Raw genomic sequence first — 16,489 nt, forward strand, 5'->3', positions numbered from 1 at the left:
TCCCCCTCAAGTCTTTTATTGTTATTTGGTCGTCCATTGTGCAAACGCAGCCTTGCTCCACTGGCGCTCCCCATTGTTTTCCCCCCAGATGCACTCAGGCGTTTTTGAAACAGCAATGACTATTGCACTACATTTCTCTGTGTGATCAAGCCCTTAGTCTGTACAATATATCTAAAATAAGACTCACCTCTCTCCAAACCCTGTACAAGCAAATACTCCAGTCACTGGACAAAAAGTCAACAAGTTTTTACTCCTGTTACATCATCCAGCGACACTGTATTACTTCCTAACCAACCTCCATGACATAGAGTACATGTGTTTTAAACTCCATCCCGAGTAAACGTCCCCAATCTGCTCAGCGATCTCTGAGGACTCCCAGATTTATTTGAAACACGTTTGATATTTAGAATATAAAATCTTGACAATGACGGCACAAAAGGGTCTGGCAGAAGTCATGCATGACAATCACAGGGAGAGACGAAGGAGGACAGTTATAAGTGGAGCAGTGGCAGCAGGAGGCAACCCACACAGGTGTGCTTGACAACTGTAATGCTCATTGTCACAATGTAACAACTGGTTACATTTTGGGCAAAAAGATACTCTGTTTTGGGCTTCACATTTTGTTAGATTATTGACCAGTTATTACATTTTCTTGAGTAACATTTCCAGTAGTTGTTGCATTTTGGGCTCTAACATGCCCATCTCTCCCCAGACATGTGCACTTCCCTACTGACACCTCACAGCAGGGGACTGACATTATAGTCCTGTCAGTAAACCTGGCCAAAATATGACCTTCTCCAAGCTCAGACGAGTTTGGTGACAGTCTCATTGGGTCAACCAGTGTAGACAAAATAGTTTTGCAGCTCTAGTGAAACTTAAGATATGATAAGATATAAACCATATGATGTGTCATGTCTGAAGATGAAACAAAGACTACCAATGTAAAGCTTTTAATAAAATGTTAAAAGTTTCATCTTTTTGTCCTTTTTACTGAAGAAGCCTTCCAATGACATGCAATGGGAAAAATTGTTATTATGAAGACTGCGGTGAATTTGTGAATTGCTCTGTCATGCACCTTGATGTGCAGTGCAGCTGTTTTTACTTTCATCCACCTGACGCAGTTGACAGTTTCAAGCCTACAGCACTCATATTGTTCAAACTGAAAATGAGCTCTGGTGGTATGGAAATTCGAGATTTGACTACGCTGACACACTTTTCGAGATGAAAATGGAATAACCGTTGACTAGTCCCTAGAGCTGTTTTTTGTGATTTTACTTGATTATTTCTTACACTCTTGCCTTTATATATTTTCCTTTTCTTCCATCACAGTCCATGCATCTTTTTTTTTGTCACTATTCTACTATTCTTCTATCCCAAACAATTTCTACTCCTCCACTAAGCGTCCTTCTTTCCTCTTCCTTGGCCTTCAGAACAGATCCATTTCTATTCAATACCTGTTTCAGAAAGGAAAGACAGAGGGAGGCATACATGGAGTGACAAAAGTTGCTATTGATGGCAGGCAGTTGGACAGTGTAGATGAGAGTGTGAGAAAAAAAAAGGGAAACACAGGGGTGGATGAATGATAATATGATAATAGATGAAAAAAGGCTCAAAATATAAGAAGAACACAAGAGAAAACACACAGAACATTCCCATTTTGCCTTTAATGTGCTGTGCTTAATAAACAAATGTAGCCAGATGCTAATCCTCTCCCTAGCAGAAAAGATAATCATCTCATCTGAGATCAGCAGGTATTAACATTTCTGCTTCAGAACATCAGTTAATACAAAACAAACAAACACAGTTATTGTTTTTTTCTTTTTTTCAACAACACAAACAAAGCTAACCACCGTAAGCCTTGTTTTGAATTGCTCGGACAGTAGCAATGCTAATTCTTGGCTATGGCTGCCAGGTATTACTGACACAGAAGACAATGCTAAATCCTTCTTCGCAAGCCCCGATCTGGAGGGGCTTAACATAGCTTGAGTTTCCATTGCCTGACAGTAAAGATTTACACACACACTCTCACTACAGCTGTTGCGTTGTCTCACACACACACACTCAGCTTCCTGATCCCTTTAACCTGAGGGAGCCCCTGCATGGCTGGGTGAAAGAACCATTATTTATCAGCCTGCTGTGCTGCTGAAGGTGGTAAGGGAAAACATTTCACCTCTAATTACAGCTGGACTTCCCTTTGCATCAGTGTGAATATTTGTATGATGCATATTACATGTATGTCTCTATCAGCAACTACTTTCTGTTTTTGAGGGAAGTCAGGGTTTTTAAAAATCAAAGGCTGCTTGTCAACAGGAAAGTCAGGCAACTGCCTTACCACTAGGGGGCCCTGAGGGCTCAAAAAAACAAAAAAAATAAAGCAATGGCCCAAAATGTGCACATTTTTTGCAACGACAGTCGGAAACCTCCCTTAGGGGGCCCTATCTGACAGCATTCACTCTCATTGTCCTGCTAAACTTTGCATGCATTTTTTACTTTGAAAACCAAAGTTTGTCAGTGAAAGTTAACAAGTGTAAATGACATGGAGTTATGTCTATAGGAGAAAAACAAACAGTGAGGGAAACTGACAGACACTACATGAACACTGGTAGGAGGGGGGCCGAAATGATTTTTGCTTAAGGACGCTCCAGACTCTAGAATCGCCACTGTCTAGGATCTATACAGTTTTTCTCTCAGACCTCGTCTCTGCTCACTTTTCCCTCTCTCTTTGTAGTTGGAGTGCAGTACATAAGCCACACAAATCTGGATTTAATGATCATTATATAAAGCTAACAAACTTGTACAGTTCTCAATGTCCTCCTTGTTCTCTCTCCCACCACCCAGAGTCCAACATGAAAAGCTAGATTGGGCTACTTTTGTTGAAATGTTCAGTATTCTGCTCAAGGACCCTTTAGCAGAACAGAAGCCTGCTATCAGAGCGGCTTTTATCTGTTATCTCTTTTAGAAGGACATGGTGTCTATACAAGTAGACCACCATGCTGAGGTTTTGGCGAAAAATCCACAAGTGAGTGTGTATTGTGTGCCAGGGTCAGTTAGCTTTTGTGGGCTGCCTTTTCTATGAGCATCAAGGCTAGCAAAACTTGTATCAATCAACTAATTCTCACATTTTTCTACTTTAGAGCTATTTGTACTCGCTTTTAACAGATTACATCGATTAAAAAAAGTCTCTCCCTTTATTTACCTTTGAGCCAGTCATGACAACACCCAGGATATAAACACATTGATGTGTTAAAATGTCTAGCTCTGGCCTAGTCACGATTTCCTGGAGACAATTTCACTCATGGGATCTCATGCTGTAATTATTTTTTTTATGATTTCTGATGTGCCTTGTGTTGATGTGCCTCTATGTTTGTGTTCTTTATCTACATTTGAACCTTTTTTTGTGATATGTGTGTAAAGGCAACTTGATGTGACCCTTGTGAAGGGGGGATTGCAGATAAGAAAAGCCTAATTGTAAATATCCTCCGATGCTGGATTGGAATAATGAGCTACAAATGACATGTTACAGTTTGCATTATATATGCTCATAGTAAATGTTGAAGGTGTTATTTATTCACTTTGTCAAATTCTGAGTATCTTAAGTCCAACCAGTAAAAATGGTGCATCACTGGTCTCAATCACTTGCTGAAGAGCAGATTAGAAATGGAGTTGGAGCTATAGCTTTCCCTCTACTCTTCAACCTGTGCAGTTTAAAACTGTGAAACATGTACTTGGGATTTCTGAAACACACATTTTATATCTGAATATTGCACCATTGGTTTCCTTTTCTAAAAGTGTCAGAAGAAATACAATCTGCTAAATACTTCTGTCACACAAGATTACCATCTGCAGTATGAGTGAACACTTTCCTGACAAATGTGTGCACCTCAACTCAGAGTCTGAAGTTGTCATTTATAAATCATATTGAAACATATACAAAGCACACAGTTCACATCTATGGTTCTCAGGCCTGACTTACTCTTGTATTTGCTGGGCTTTTGTATAAAATGTCATTCTGAAACAGGCAATCCTTACATTTGTTTCTGTTTGAGCCCTTTGATACCAGTTTACTCTCTAACCAATAAGCCAAATCCCACAATCCCAATGGTGTGTGTGATGGTATTTTAATGGCCTCTAAAATGAAAGCCATTCCCACCTGTGGAACCATGGGGGGAAAAAAGAACTCCTCCATTGTTCTGAGTTTTGTACAATAACCTCACTCCTGTGAAAGAAAACAGAGTGGGCCTTATCTCTCTTTCTTTTAGCCTTTTCATTTCTTTGCCTTGTGAAAAACTAATGAAATCAAATTAAAAGGGAAAGAATACAATAATCAATAATCTGCTGACTTCTCTGAATTATCAATGACAGCACAGAACATGTTTATAAAGTAGTACAGAACGCGAGTATATTGTAAATTACAAATTGACTGAACATAATCATTTACAGAGAAGACAACAAATTCCATAATGGATTGTGGTTTGTACTTTGAGTTACTGATGTGTATTTTGGCAATTGCACAGATACTTTACAAGACACAAATTGTTGTTTGTAGTGTTGCTCCACTGCAATAGTTATTCCTGCTTTCAGCATCATCCTCTGGACGATAAACAATGAAAAAAAATGCAACCTTACGTTTCCCCAAAAAAAGTGAAGCTAAAACATTTGGAGCTCTCCCGACTGCCAGGCTGAAGTATATGTCCTAACATCTGCCTTATTCATGCTAACACATGGGACACAAATTAACATGTCTATAATTGAAAACAAAATACATGGTTTATGCATGGTTTCCTGTTTTAAGAGTTCTTCCTGCTGAATTATGCCCCAGTTTTGAATTTTCTGAGAAGTTGCCATTACATTTATTTGATGCTCTGGAATAGGGTCATAACACCCTTGTTGACTTCTTCTTCCAGGAATACGGCCCTGTCTGCACCGGATTTGTTAGAATAATTAACTCAAGTTTTATTGAGCTTCCGGGTTTGTCAGTCAATGCACACCATGCTCCTCTTCAAACAAAATGATGCTTTGTTTTCTGTGGTTAATTTGTTGTTCATTTGGTGTCTGTTTTGGCCTAACGTTGGAATGTGATGGGAAATATGATTTTGAGTCTGTCTATTGTGTTTTATTTTGAAATTGACCAGACAATGTGGTTTCCTTGTCTAATTTCCTGTCCGACTCACTCTATTCTATTCAACTTCAAGCGTTCTTGCTGCGAGCTCTGTCATAAAAGACTGGCTTCGTGCTTGAAGCAGAGCAAAGCGTAGTGGCTTCATTTATGTAAAGCGGGTGGATACAATGTCTGTCTTCAATGCTCTGGAATTACACACATTTCCTGAATGATGATGACAATTTTACTTTGACAGATCTTCTTTTCATTTGTCATTTCCTTTCCATTTGATTTTAATGACTCCCGTTACTTTTTCACCGGGTTAATCTCTCGAACTCTCCTTGAGTCAAAGAATGCATGTCAGAAGGCAGCCTCAGCCATTGCTTGTGTAATGAGCTGCTCACTTAGTAAATCGGGAGCTAATTGCATGGAGATGTGAGTGCAAATGAATCCATAATGCAAATGTGCTCTGCACTTCCATGTATGGATTAAGGTTATACAACGGCCACAGCATATATGAGCAATCGCCCACACAAGATGAACATAACATGCACAGCTGTATTTCATTATGTTTTCCTTCGGGGTGCCCATTTGGATCGGCCTGTCCATTGTGCACAATCTCCAACAGGTTTGTGTTTCATGCAGCCCTCGGCAGAACAGTCCTGGTTGAGAGTTCACTCAATCACAGATAATGTAGCTGCGTTCTAATTAGCCAACGGCTAGTTGATTGTTTTTGTAACTTTCTGTTGCTCTTGTTTTTAAAAGACAAGCACAACAGCATTCCTGTCTGAAAGCAATCAGTTTTCTGACAAAAATGGAAAATGTTAGTTTGCTCCCAGCCACACCAGACACTAGATGCTTGCATAGACAGAGAGTCACCCACTCACTCGCTGGTTAGAAAGTCACACTGTATCTCCATGCAGCTGCTGGCACTTTTGACAGCTTCCACAGTGTTCATGAAAAAAAAAAAGTCCTCAAGGCCCCCAAACCTCAGTATTCTGTCTCTATGCGAGGACAGATTTAACAGAAGAAAACAACTCCACACAGTCATTGAATAAAGACACCAGAGATTTGTGTATTCATTTCCCTATCTGACTTACTGGCCCCATTGTTAAAAATGGCTGCAGAAGGTGACATTGAGGGCGCACTCACACTAGGAACTGTAGCTGTACTTCCCCCAGTCATTTGGAACAGTGGCCCCCTTTCAGAAAGCAACCTCACTCCCCTCGCCACTCCAAGAAAGGCTCTAAATACTTTATAGGCAGGAATTCTTAAATGCAAACAGCTATTATTAGTCCATTACATATATGAAATGTCCTTTAAGCCTGCAAGCACTTTGAATTGCTTGTTGTCTGAAAGGTGCCATACCAATAAACTGTCCCTTCTGTTCCTGTCCGAAAGGCGGACTAGCAGAACAGAACAGACACTATGCAGTGATCACAGTTGGTGTACATTGGAAACTCTTCCTTTTTAGACAGAAACCTCAAATAGAAACATAACTCGTTGGTGTACAGCCATCTGCCTAGACTACATCACCTTGTAAAGAGTCTGGATTATTTCCCTGTCTGCAAATGTGGCTGTTACAAGAACTCATTTAAAGAGTTTGTCCCTGACTTTTAGTTTCATGGCTGACATCTGTGATTTAATGCCAACTGACATTTAGGACATCATAAATGTCTCCCCTCAAACTCTGTCCAGTTCCCTTCAGTTCCAGAGATGTGGCAGAGATGTGAAGCCCTTTGAACATGCCGGCCAAACTCTGTCTATCCATGGCTCTGGTCCCACATGGTGGCCGCCGGCTCACACATCTCTTGATTATCATATTTTCACATTCAAATTATTTACCAAGCTGGAAATGTCACTTGGAAGGCTTTGGTAGGCAGCCATGTTTCTTCTGCTTTCACCTACCTGGCTTCTCTATGTCTTGCTCTATCTTTTTTTCCATCTCCTTTTTCTCTCCCCTTCCAGCCTTCCTCAATGACAGTTCATGTTTCTCTGCCCTTATCAAACAATCATGTGTAAAACAAAAAGTCTCTCACTTTGGGGAATAGCACTTGGATATTGCTCATTGGATATTGCTAATTCTAAGTTGCCTTTTTTTTTTGTTGCAGTTAAATCTTGGGCAAGATTTGTAGCGGAAATCTTTCACTTGTGTCCTGAGCAAAAGACCAAGATGAAGTTTAAAATGGTTAGTTTCTGTGTTATTTATTAAAGATCCCATGAAGCGGAATTTTGAGAGTATCGCTCTGCTGTGTCGTGACAGACTTCCAACTCAAGTGGGAGAGGACTAATCAAAATACAGACATAACATCGGGATGATTTTGAATCTGCAAAGCATTTTTCGGTTGGTCCCAAAAAATTAGTGGTCAAAGGCCCTGAAATGTTTTACAGGGAGAAAAATGAAAGTTATGATGTCAGAAATACTTAGATGATATGCTATTAACAAACATACTTGACAGATTGTGGATGTTTTAATAAAGGAACAATGGGGGCTTTAAGGTGACATAAACAACAATCATGATTTGATTTGATTTGATGTGCTTTTCGAAATCAAGGAAGATAAATGATGCTTGTCAGATTGTTGCACAAAATGAGAAAGTGATCAAACGAGTTTCAGTCTACAAATACTTGGGATTTTACTTGGATGTAAATCTGTCTCTTAAATACCATATTGAGTGTCTTACAAAGAAACTCAGGGTTACATTTGGTTTCTATTACAGAAACAAAAGTTGTTTCTCCTTTGATTCAAGAAAAGCCTGATTCAGGCAACTTTTGTATCAATTCTTGACTATGGGGACATCCTATACATGCATGCAAATCTTTCCTCTCTGAAAATGTTGGATTCCGTGTTTCATGCAGCATTAAGATTTGAAATGGACTCAGATGATGAGGTTGACTCTGACAGTGTGTCTCAGAGTGCAGACCTGTACTCACTTAAAGAGGTAAATGATTATTTGGATGAATCCTTTGGCAAGTCAGTGGACATCAGTGAGTATTTCCCTGATGTTAAAAAGTTCATTTAGACGGTGAGCACCCTTAAAAAGTTTGTGGGAACAGACCTGCTGGACAAAAAGAAACGTTACCGTCTGGGAAAAAAAAGTAAACGATCTGAATAAAGGTCTTAAAGGGACCAAGAAAACCGAGAAAACACAAAGTTCTAGAACTAGAAAATGATCATGCAACACTGGGTGTTTCCTCTCTGCTGTATCTTTTTGTTTGTTTTCTCCTCTTTTAATATGCAAGCCTTAAAGGTTGCCTCTTGAAATATAAACACTGGCCTCACTTAGGCACAGAAAAGTGTTGTATTTTTACAGGAAACTGCATAGATAACTGTGGTCAGGGGGAGGCTTTTATAATGGGGGGGGGGGGGGGGGGGGGGTTAGAACTGTTGCACTGATGTCCCTTTAGACAGGACAGGAAAGGAGCTCCATCCTCAGTCGTCCTCCTTCCTGTCTCAGCTGCTGAAGGAGGCCAGTTTAGTGGATGTGTGGAGGATAAAACATCCTTCAGATAAATAGTTCACCTGGGTGAAAATGTCAGATGGCAGGGTCAGTGCAACCAGGTTAGACAGATTTTACGTGTCTGCTTGTGAGTCCAGCCCTCATTTTGCCCTGAGACGAGAAAAAATATGTTTTTCTTTGCCTGGAAGTTTTCTTCATGTGATGCAATATGACGCTTTTTGCATCACATGAAGAAAACTTTCAAGCAACGAAAAACAATTTTTTCTCGTCTCAGGGCAAAATGAGGGTTGGATTCACGACCATTCAACACTACTACCATGTTTCTAATGATACACAGCTTCATGTAAATGGGTGAAGTGTCCCTTTAACTCCTACTGGGAAACCTAGACCCTTTTGGCATTTTAACGTTAAACTTTTACATGATTTTAATTCCCGTGAAAATGTTAAACTGTTTTGGGCTAACTGGAGATCCAATAAATAGACTTTTCCCTCCTTGAGTCAGTGGTGGGAGGTTGGAAAAGGTCAAATTAAGGTGTTCTGTCAGTGGTACACGTCCCACTCCTCTGCTAACATTAGAAGAGCTATGGAGCAGTTAGAGTCAGAAATCAGAGAGCTAGAGAGCATGTCTGCTGAAAACACAGAACAGTTACTCCTCAAAACTGTTTGGTTGGTCAGTGGAGTGCAGTGAACACACCCAGTCTCCCTGGAAACCTGAGGTGGGGAACAAAAGGTCTAAAGGTCCTAGGAGAATATCTGGGGAGTGAAGGGCTCGAGGCACAGAACTGGGAGGGAGTGCTGGGGAAGGTGCAAGCCAAGTTGTCTAAATGGAAATGGTTGCTACCCCAGCTGTCCAACAGGGGAAGACCTCTGATTGTTAACAACCTGGTTCTCTGTGGCACAGACTGCAAGTACTAACCCCACCACAAGGCCTCGTGAGACAACTCCAGAGGTCCTGTACCTTCCTGTGGCAGAGGGGGGACAGGGCCTTACAGACATCGCCTCCAGGACTGCTGCGTTCAGACCCAGCGGCTGCTGTACGGATCTTCTTTCTGTTGGTCTGCTGTGGCCCGGTTGCTGCTCTGGAAGGCCGGGCGGCTCGGATACAATAAACAGTTGTTTTTAAGGAGGACCCCTTCATATAGTTTTAATGGATTAACACCTTTTTACAGTTCTGTCATTGATGCCTGGAGGACTCTGGGCTTCACACGACCACCTGACCCCAGGCCTTGGATGTGGCTGTTTGAAGAAAACTTGTTTTATAATGATTTCTTGTGTGACACCATTTTCTCCTCAGCCGCCCTAAAAACTGCTTTCCTTGAGGCAGGTGTCGTGAAGCTGGGCCATCTTACCAGGACATCAATTGGCTTGAGTCTGGCTGAAGGGACGGGTGAAAGATCAACCAGAGTGCTGCAGAACCTGGTGAACGGAGTGTGGAAATCTCTGTCAGCACCACTTCGAACTTTTGCACAGAGCCAAAGTTTGGCTGAACAGTGGAGCAAAGGACTCGAGTATGTTTTCCCCTCCTTGAGTGTGAGTCCCAAGGTGGGGGAATGGAGAGAGGAGAGAGGCCTCATTTTAAAACGAAGAACTCCAGCTCTGAGAACCTTCAGCTCCTGTACAGGCAAACAGCTGTACTCCAGCTGTGTCAAGGTGCTGAACTTTTCTCTTCTTTCAGGAGTCAGAGAGTCGAGGTGGATGGACGTTTTAGGCTCAGGCTTTTCCCCTAGTGGCAGCTGGCGGGTCCTGTATAAGCCTCCTTTGGAGAAACGGATGGCTGATATCCAGTGGAGGATAATACACGGAGCGATAGCTACGAACAGACACAGGGCTCACTTTGACCCAAGCACTGGGGAGGGTTGTCCTTTTTGTTCTCTCCCAGAGACCTTAGACCACCTTGTCGTGTCCTGTCCCCGATTGGTTGAGGTTTTTAAAATGCTGCAGGAGTGGGTGGAGGGTTTGGGGGAGGTGCTCTCTGTTCCCCTTTTTTATCTTCGGGCCAAAATAGACTTCCAAGAAAAGACAGACTATGGTTTTAATCAATTTTATTTTTGCATCTGCCAAACTGGCAATTTGGAAAAAGCAGGAAAAACAAACTGTTGGAAAAAGGCTGCACAGACCCACTATGCTGGGATTTAGTGGCGGCCCGTCTGAGGGTAGAGCACATGTTTTATAGACTGTCCAACAACCGGATGGTTTTAAAGCTGTGTGGGCTGTCAAGCAGGTTTTGTGTTCACTAGGGGAGGATGGCTCTCAGTTTTTTTCCATGTGTAGAAGGATGGTTGGTCTATTTTTTTTGGGGGGGGGAATTATTTTTTCATGTTTTTGAAATAAGTATTTAAGGACATCTTGAATGTTGCTTAAATAAAGTTACTTAAAAGTATTCTTCTTCTTTTTCTTCTTCTCTGTCTCGGTGCAAGATTTCTCTGGAGAGAGCTTAGAATGTAAAAGTTTTCAAGATTTATTACTAAACACTGAAGCTAAAATGTCTACCACATGACAACCTTTATGTTCCTTGAGTATGTGAAGATAGCTCTTGAATGTTTAGAATTTGATCTGCAGTAGTTATTTCAAACATTACTTGTCAGAGTTAGATATTGCTCCTTTATGGTGGTTGGGGTGTTTTCGAGAGATATCGTAGTTTCAGATCTTGTGACTTCTATTTAGTCTTTTAATTCATCAGTTCAAGATAAACTGAAGCTAAAATAGATCTAAATTCTGTATCCATAGTGGAAGTTAATACTGTTGCTCTTCCTCTATTTAAACGGGAAGGGAGGAGTGTGAGGGGATCTAGTGACTCTGAACTAAAACCTTTTGAGCTAAAACCCACTGAGTTGAAGTAGACTGGACTGTATGCTGTGAAATGTTCAGCAACTCAATGAAATGTAGTAGAATTACTGAGAGCCAGGGTCACTGTATGTCAAAGTTACACCAAGCTGTAGACAAACAGCAAACAATTAAACATTTGAACAATTGGATTTAAATTTAATAAACCCTCGAACTCTAAGGATTATGCTCACTTTGATATTTCATGGCTGAATGTGTCGATGGTCAGCACATGAATCCAAACAGCGTTTTGCCCAGATCTACATTGTACGAAAGAAAGGCCAAGCAAAAATATTATTTGGATTTTTCTGCCCCTTAAACACGGAAGGAAAGCAGACTCAGTAGCACCAGAAACAACAATATTCAGGGCTATAAGGTGCACAGACATGGGTAAAAGGGTGATGGGGTGTTGGCAGCTGAACTGAACCAATGAAACCATCAAACATGTGAGTTCTTTCTGATTAGCTCTCCTCAATAGATTTAATGAACACAACTGTAGCTGAAAAACCAATGCAAAATGCATGAAGCAAAATATATTCAAATCTAATCAGTCTTTTTGTAAACAATGCCAGTAATATGGTAATGATGCCTGAGGGTGGTGGTCTAGCCATTATCACAATTAGAGACTATTAAACTTTACCTTCTAGGGTTTTATGTGATAATAGCGGGGTGTATTCAGATTTGATTGCACACAGACAAAACATATCTTCAGTCGAACTTTAATCAGAAGGAATTGTTTAATACATTAACATACTCTTTTGCACAAATTGTTACATTGGTATTTTTTTTTAATCTGATTTCTTTGGACACTCCCTACTTTTGTCCATCATATTTATGTCTCATAGGTAGCTTGTAAATAAATGCATGCCAGTTGATTTTACAGCTGCATCAGTGCAAGGTCAATGTGCCTGCACCCTTATTACAACTGTGTTATTAAAGGAGAGCCTGTGTATCAGCTAGTTTAACTCCGGTCAAACCCCACAATGATTTCAAATATGGACCTCACCTAAATGCCAGGACACCATATCTTGCACGCACGGAGCATGCACACACATACATTATCAAGCTGATAACGTTTGTTTTTCATTTTTTTCTGTGTCAACCCACCTGTGACACAAATGAACATGTCTAAAAACCAACAGCCCAGGAAAGTGGCACAGCTTTACTGACAGTGTCCTGCACACATCCAGCACAGAAGCACAGGCAATACTTTTCCTTCTAAATGTGGTTCTCCCTTATCATATGCACACACAGGCAAAAACACACACAGTTATCGACTGCAGCATGACAGGGAGCCTGCCTGTACTTGGCTTGACAGACCATTCACAATGTCTCCCTGTGTGAAATGTAATGTACTGAGAGAACAGAGTGTGTTTGACAGGTTGGGTGACTGAAAAGACCAGAATGACAAAAAGAAAGGAGAACAACTTCATGAGTCTGTGTGACAGGAACATGTATTTCTTTAGTTCTCTTAAGTGATTCTTGCTGATTTTAAATGTTTCAATTTTTCTTCAGTCACTTTTTTTTCTTTCTTTTTTTTTGTACTTGAAACTGTTTGGTCATATTGAACATGACAGCTTTATAGAGCTGGTGTTTTTGAACATTTTCTGTGGCTGCTTCAAATCAATGGTCCAGGCACTGCTCTGAATGTGATTCTTGTTTGTGCTACAGTATACATGGAAGGCCATTCTAAAAAAGAAACGTTATTTTTACATTTTGCATACATTACTCTTTAGCTCCACAATTTTGTTGGGTTTTCTGTGACTGCTGCCATCTACTGTATAACGCCTGATTTTCTAGAGCCTTAAAAGAAGTTCAGATGCAATGAAGTTGCAATGTCTTGAAGTCTTTTTCGGTGTTATAAATTTGGGCATAATGTGGTGCTTTCATTGCACATCCACTGTGAGTGACTGTGACAAACACCAATCTGTCCATTGACATAGAAAGCGTACTTTCAGTAAAAGGGTGAAGGGTCAAATGAAAAAAAAAATAATAATAATAATTGAACTTGTTGAACTGCAGCGTCTCTGTGGGCCTAAGTATTCAAAGACAGGTTCACACGGCAGGATTTTAAAATTGTTGGCCGATTTCCCAAACCTTAGAGACCACACACATGGCGATAAATAATCAGAGGTTTCATAGTTTTGGTGTGCGATAGTTACAGTAACATCAACACACCACACACAAACCGATTTCACTTGCAAACATCCCCCAATCTGATGGGAAATCTTGCAAAACCTCTCAAGATCGGGCCAAAACGATCCAACATGTTGAATATCCCCAATTTGAGATTGGAGCGTTCCCGATGTCCTTCCGAGCAGACGAGCATTCTGAACACACCACACAAGGCAGGACTATTTTATCTGATTTTTTTTTTTTACGATAATCGGGGCATCTCTAAGATCATCAGAAGGGGAATATCGAGGCCAAAAACGGCCTAATTATCCTGCCGTGTGAACCAGCCTTAAGATTCCCACTCAAGGTCAAGAACACTCACATCCCTGAATGTAAAACCAAGGCGGGAGAAGCAAACAAGACAACGCAGACAGTCATACAGAGAGGAAAAAACACAAAAAAATGTAAAAACGTTTGCATAATGTGGTAACATCTCTTTGTAAAAGAACTGACATATTTATTTAGATTGCTTTTAAGAAAACCATTTCTGTCAATTATGACTCCAAGAAATGACAATATGTTAATTTCATTTATTTAGTCAAATAAAATCGATAACAAAACAGTTGTAGTATAATCCAATATTAGTAATTCACATGAATCATGAGAGTCACAGAAAGAATTACAGATAACATAAGGTGATATGAAAAGAAAAAAAAAAGAATGTACACAGAAACACAACAGTGGCAGTTAAAAGGATCATAAGTACATAAGAACAGCAACTGGTGGGGTGCAGCTCAAAAGTGGATCTGTTTTCAGTGTCAAAACTTTTTTTTAAAACATGTCTTTCATTCTGTCTCTTTGAACAAACATTCAACGACAACAAACGTTTCAGTTCACTGTCAAACTGTGGAACAAAGGGCGACACATATTTGTTAGATACACCTACATAGCTTGTATGGTCTTTAAAGGTAGTTTTCTCTATATATCTGTTCATCATGGCGCGGTTCGCTGCAGAGAGTGAAGCAGCTGGGATGGAGATCAGCGCCTCTAAATCTGAGGCCATGGTTCTCAATTGGATGGTTTTCACCGACCCGGAGAGGTGGCTTCACCTCTCTTGTTCTATTTCTTGAATGTTGTTGGAGCATGTTTGCTTGTTATGGTGGGTATTTTTGGTTGCACTTCATAATTCAATGCTGACTGACGGCACTCCTATCCCACAAACCGCCTCCTTCAGAGCTGTGCCCATGTCTGCACGATTGTCAGATTATATCATTGTCAACTCACAGACAATACACTGAGGAAAACCATGCGAAGAAAGTTTTTTGTTTTTGCAGTGCTTAAATTTGGATATGATCTCATTCAAGAACATTGTGTTTAACGTTCAATGTAAAGTCTCATTATTTAGAAGTGTTGTGAATTACTTCAACTTCTCCATGAAAGTAAACAAATGTCAATGTTCAGCATCGATGCATGTTCTCTTTTATTGTGAGATATGCTAATGTTTTATTCTTCTCTCCTCCCTTTTTATGTTCTATTTCCCCTCCCTCCCACTTCCTCCTATTTTCCCTTCTCTTGTCCTTTCATTCTCCCTTGGCTATCATATTCTCCACTTTTCCACAGAGAAGTGTGATGAAGCTCTGGCCTCTCCGCTTCCTCACACAGCCTTCACCAGCTCGTCCGTCTTCTCCAACGGATACGCACCTGGATATGCTAAGCTCAACAGGCGAGGAGGTAGACAAAGCACACAGTTCACAGCACTAAAAAGCCTCCTGTTGTAATCACACGGGTTAAACATATTGATGTACATGTGCTCATCCGGTAGAGGTAAAAGTGAATATCTATTTCAGATGCATATACGTACATCCTTGCAAAGTATTCTATTGATAACAAACTGGCAGGTAAATGAGGAAGCTGCCCTCTACCTCCTTCTTTCACTCTCCCCTTTCTTCCCCCTTGATACTTCTTTTATACATCACACTTGATTTCTTTGCCTTCCTCTCTCCTCATTATCTCAGTGACTCAGACTGGAGCTCATTTCCACACCAGTCCACAGCAGGGAGAGAGATGGGGCCAGACAATTACAACTGTCCATGTTTATAGAATTAATAATTCATTTGTTCCCATCTAATATAGTCACACGACAGCTGAGGCTCAGAGCTGGCAAAGAAAGGCCACACAATCTACTGTGCTCAATCATATCAATAGAATTAATACAGAGCGAGGACAGGACTGTTCATCCTTTAACAAAGACACACCAACATAATATAAAGAAACACAAATTATATAGCGTTTTTTTAATTCAATCTACTTAAGGATGAAGGTCCTTGGGGAATTTAGTACTTTAATGTTGTACTGATACAGACAAGCTACTGGGACACATACACTGTTTGAAATAAACTGAACTGTATGTTCACCACTTCTTTCAAATTCTCACTCAGCTCTGTCACAAACCACATGTACCTGCAGTATTACCTCCCAGTCCAGCGAGTGTGCATCATTAATTAGTAATCGTTTTGTCCTGGAGGCTATCTGAGCTCACTTGCACAACATTGTCGTTGTATAGCTGCTGGCTGTTTTTATAGCACGGTTGAGCTGTATAGCCGATGAGCACCAGCACATGGGTAAAATAAGCCATAAAGCCGGTAAAGTAGCTGTCATGTTCTCTGTGTTGTTCTCCGATGTACAGACAAGGACTTCACAGTGTGTCCCTTTATATTTTTCAAGTCTCCCTGTCCTGTAAATAAAGCTCGCTTCATGATCACGTAAACCTAATAAATAACCGTGCTAAGGTCCTTTTAGTCCTGGAGCAGTGGGAGTACAGGCAGGCGGTGGACTGGGGAGGGGGGGGGGGGGGTATTCGTGCCTAAGTGCAGTACGGGACAACTTTGCTAGAGTGAGTTCGCCCTTAGATTGTTTTGCGAATTAAACATAACATGCAATCAAATTGATTCAATAACAAAATGCTAAAATCAGTAGTTAATAAATAAATGGG

The 16,489-nt window shown here is 40.7% G+C and overlaps 1 protein-coding gene across 2 annotated transcripts in view; it reads left to right on the forward strand.

Moving 5' to 3' along the window:
• Positions 1 to 16,489, forward strand: part of LOC306835013 (contactin-associated protein-like 2) — a 195,939-nt gene that overhangs the window by 60,510 nt on the left and 118,940 nt on the right. For both annotated transcript variants that reach the window (XM_079361383.1, XM_079361384.1), the window contains exon 2: positions 15,118 to 15,228. In XM_079361383.1, the coding sequence (XP_079217509.1) occupies positions 15,118 to 15,228 (111 nt within the window). The remainder of the gene's footprint in view (positions 1 to 15,117; positions 15,229 to 16,489) is intronic.

The sequence above is a fragment of the Symphodus melops genome, assembly GCF_947650265.1.
Source record: "Symphodus melops genome assembly, chromosome: 14".
Classification (NCBI taxonomy): Eukaryota; Metazoa; Chordata; class Actinopteri; order Labriformes; family Labridae; genus Symphodus; species Symphodus melops.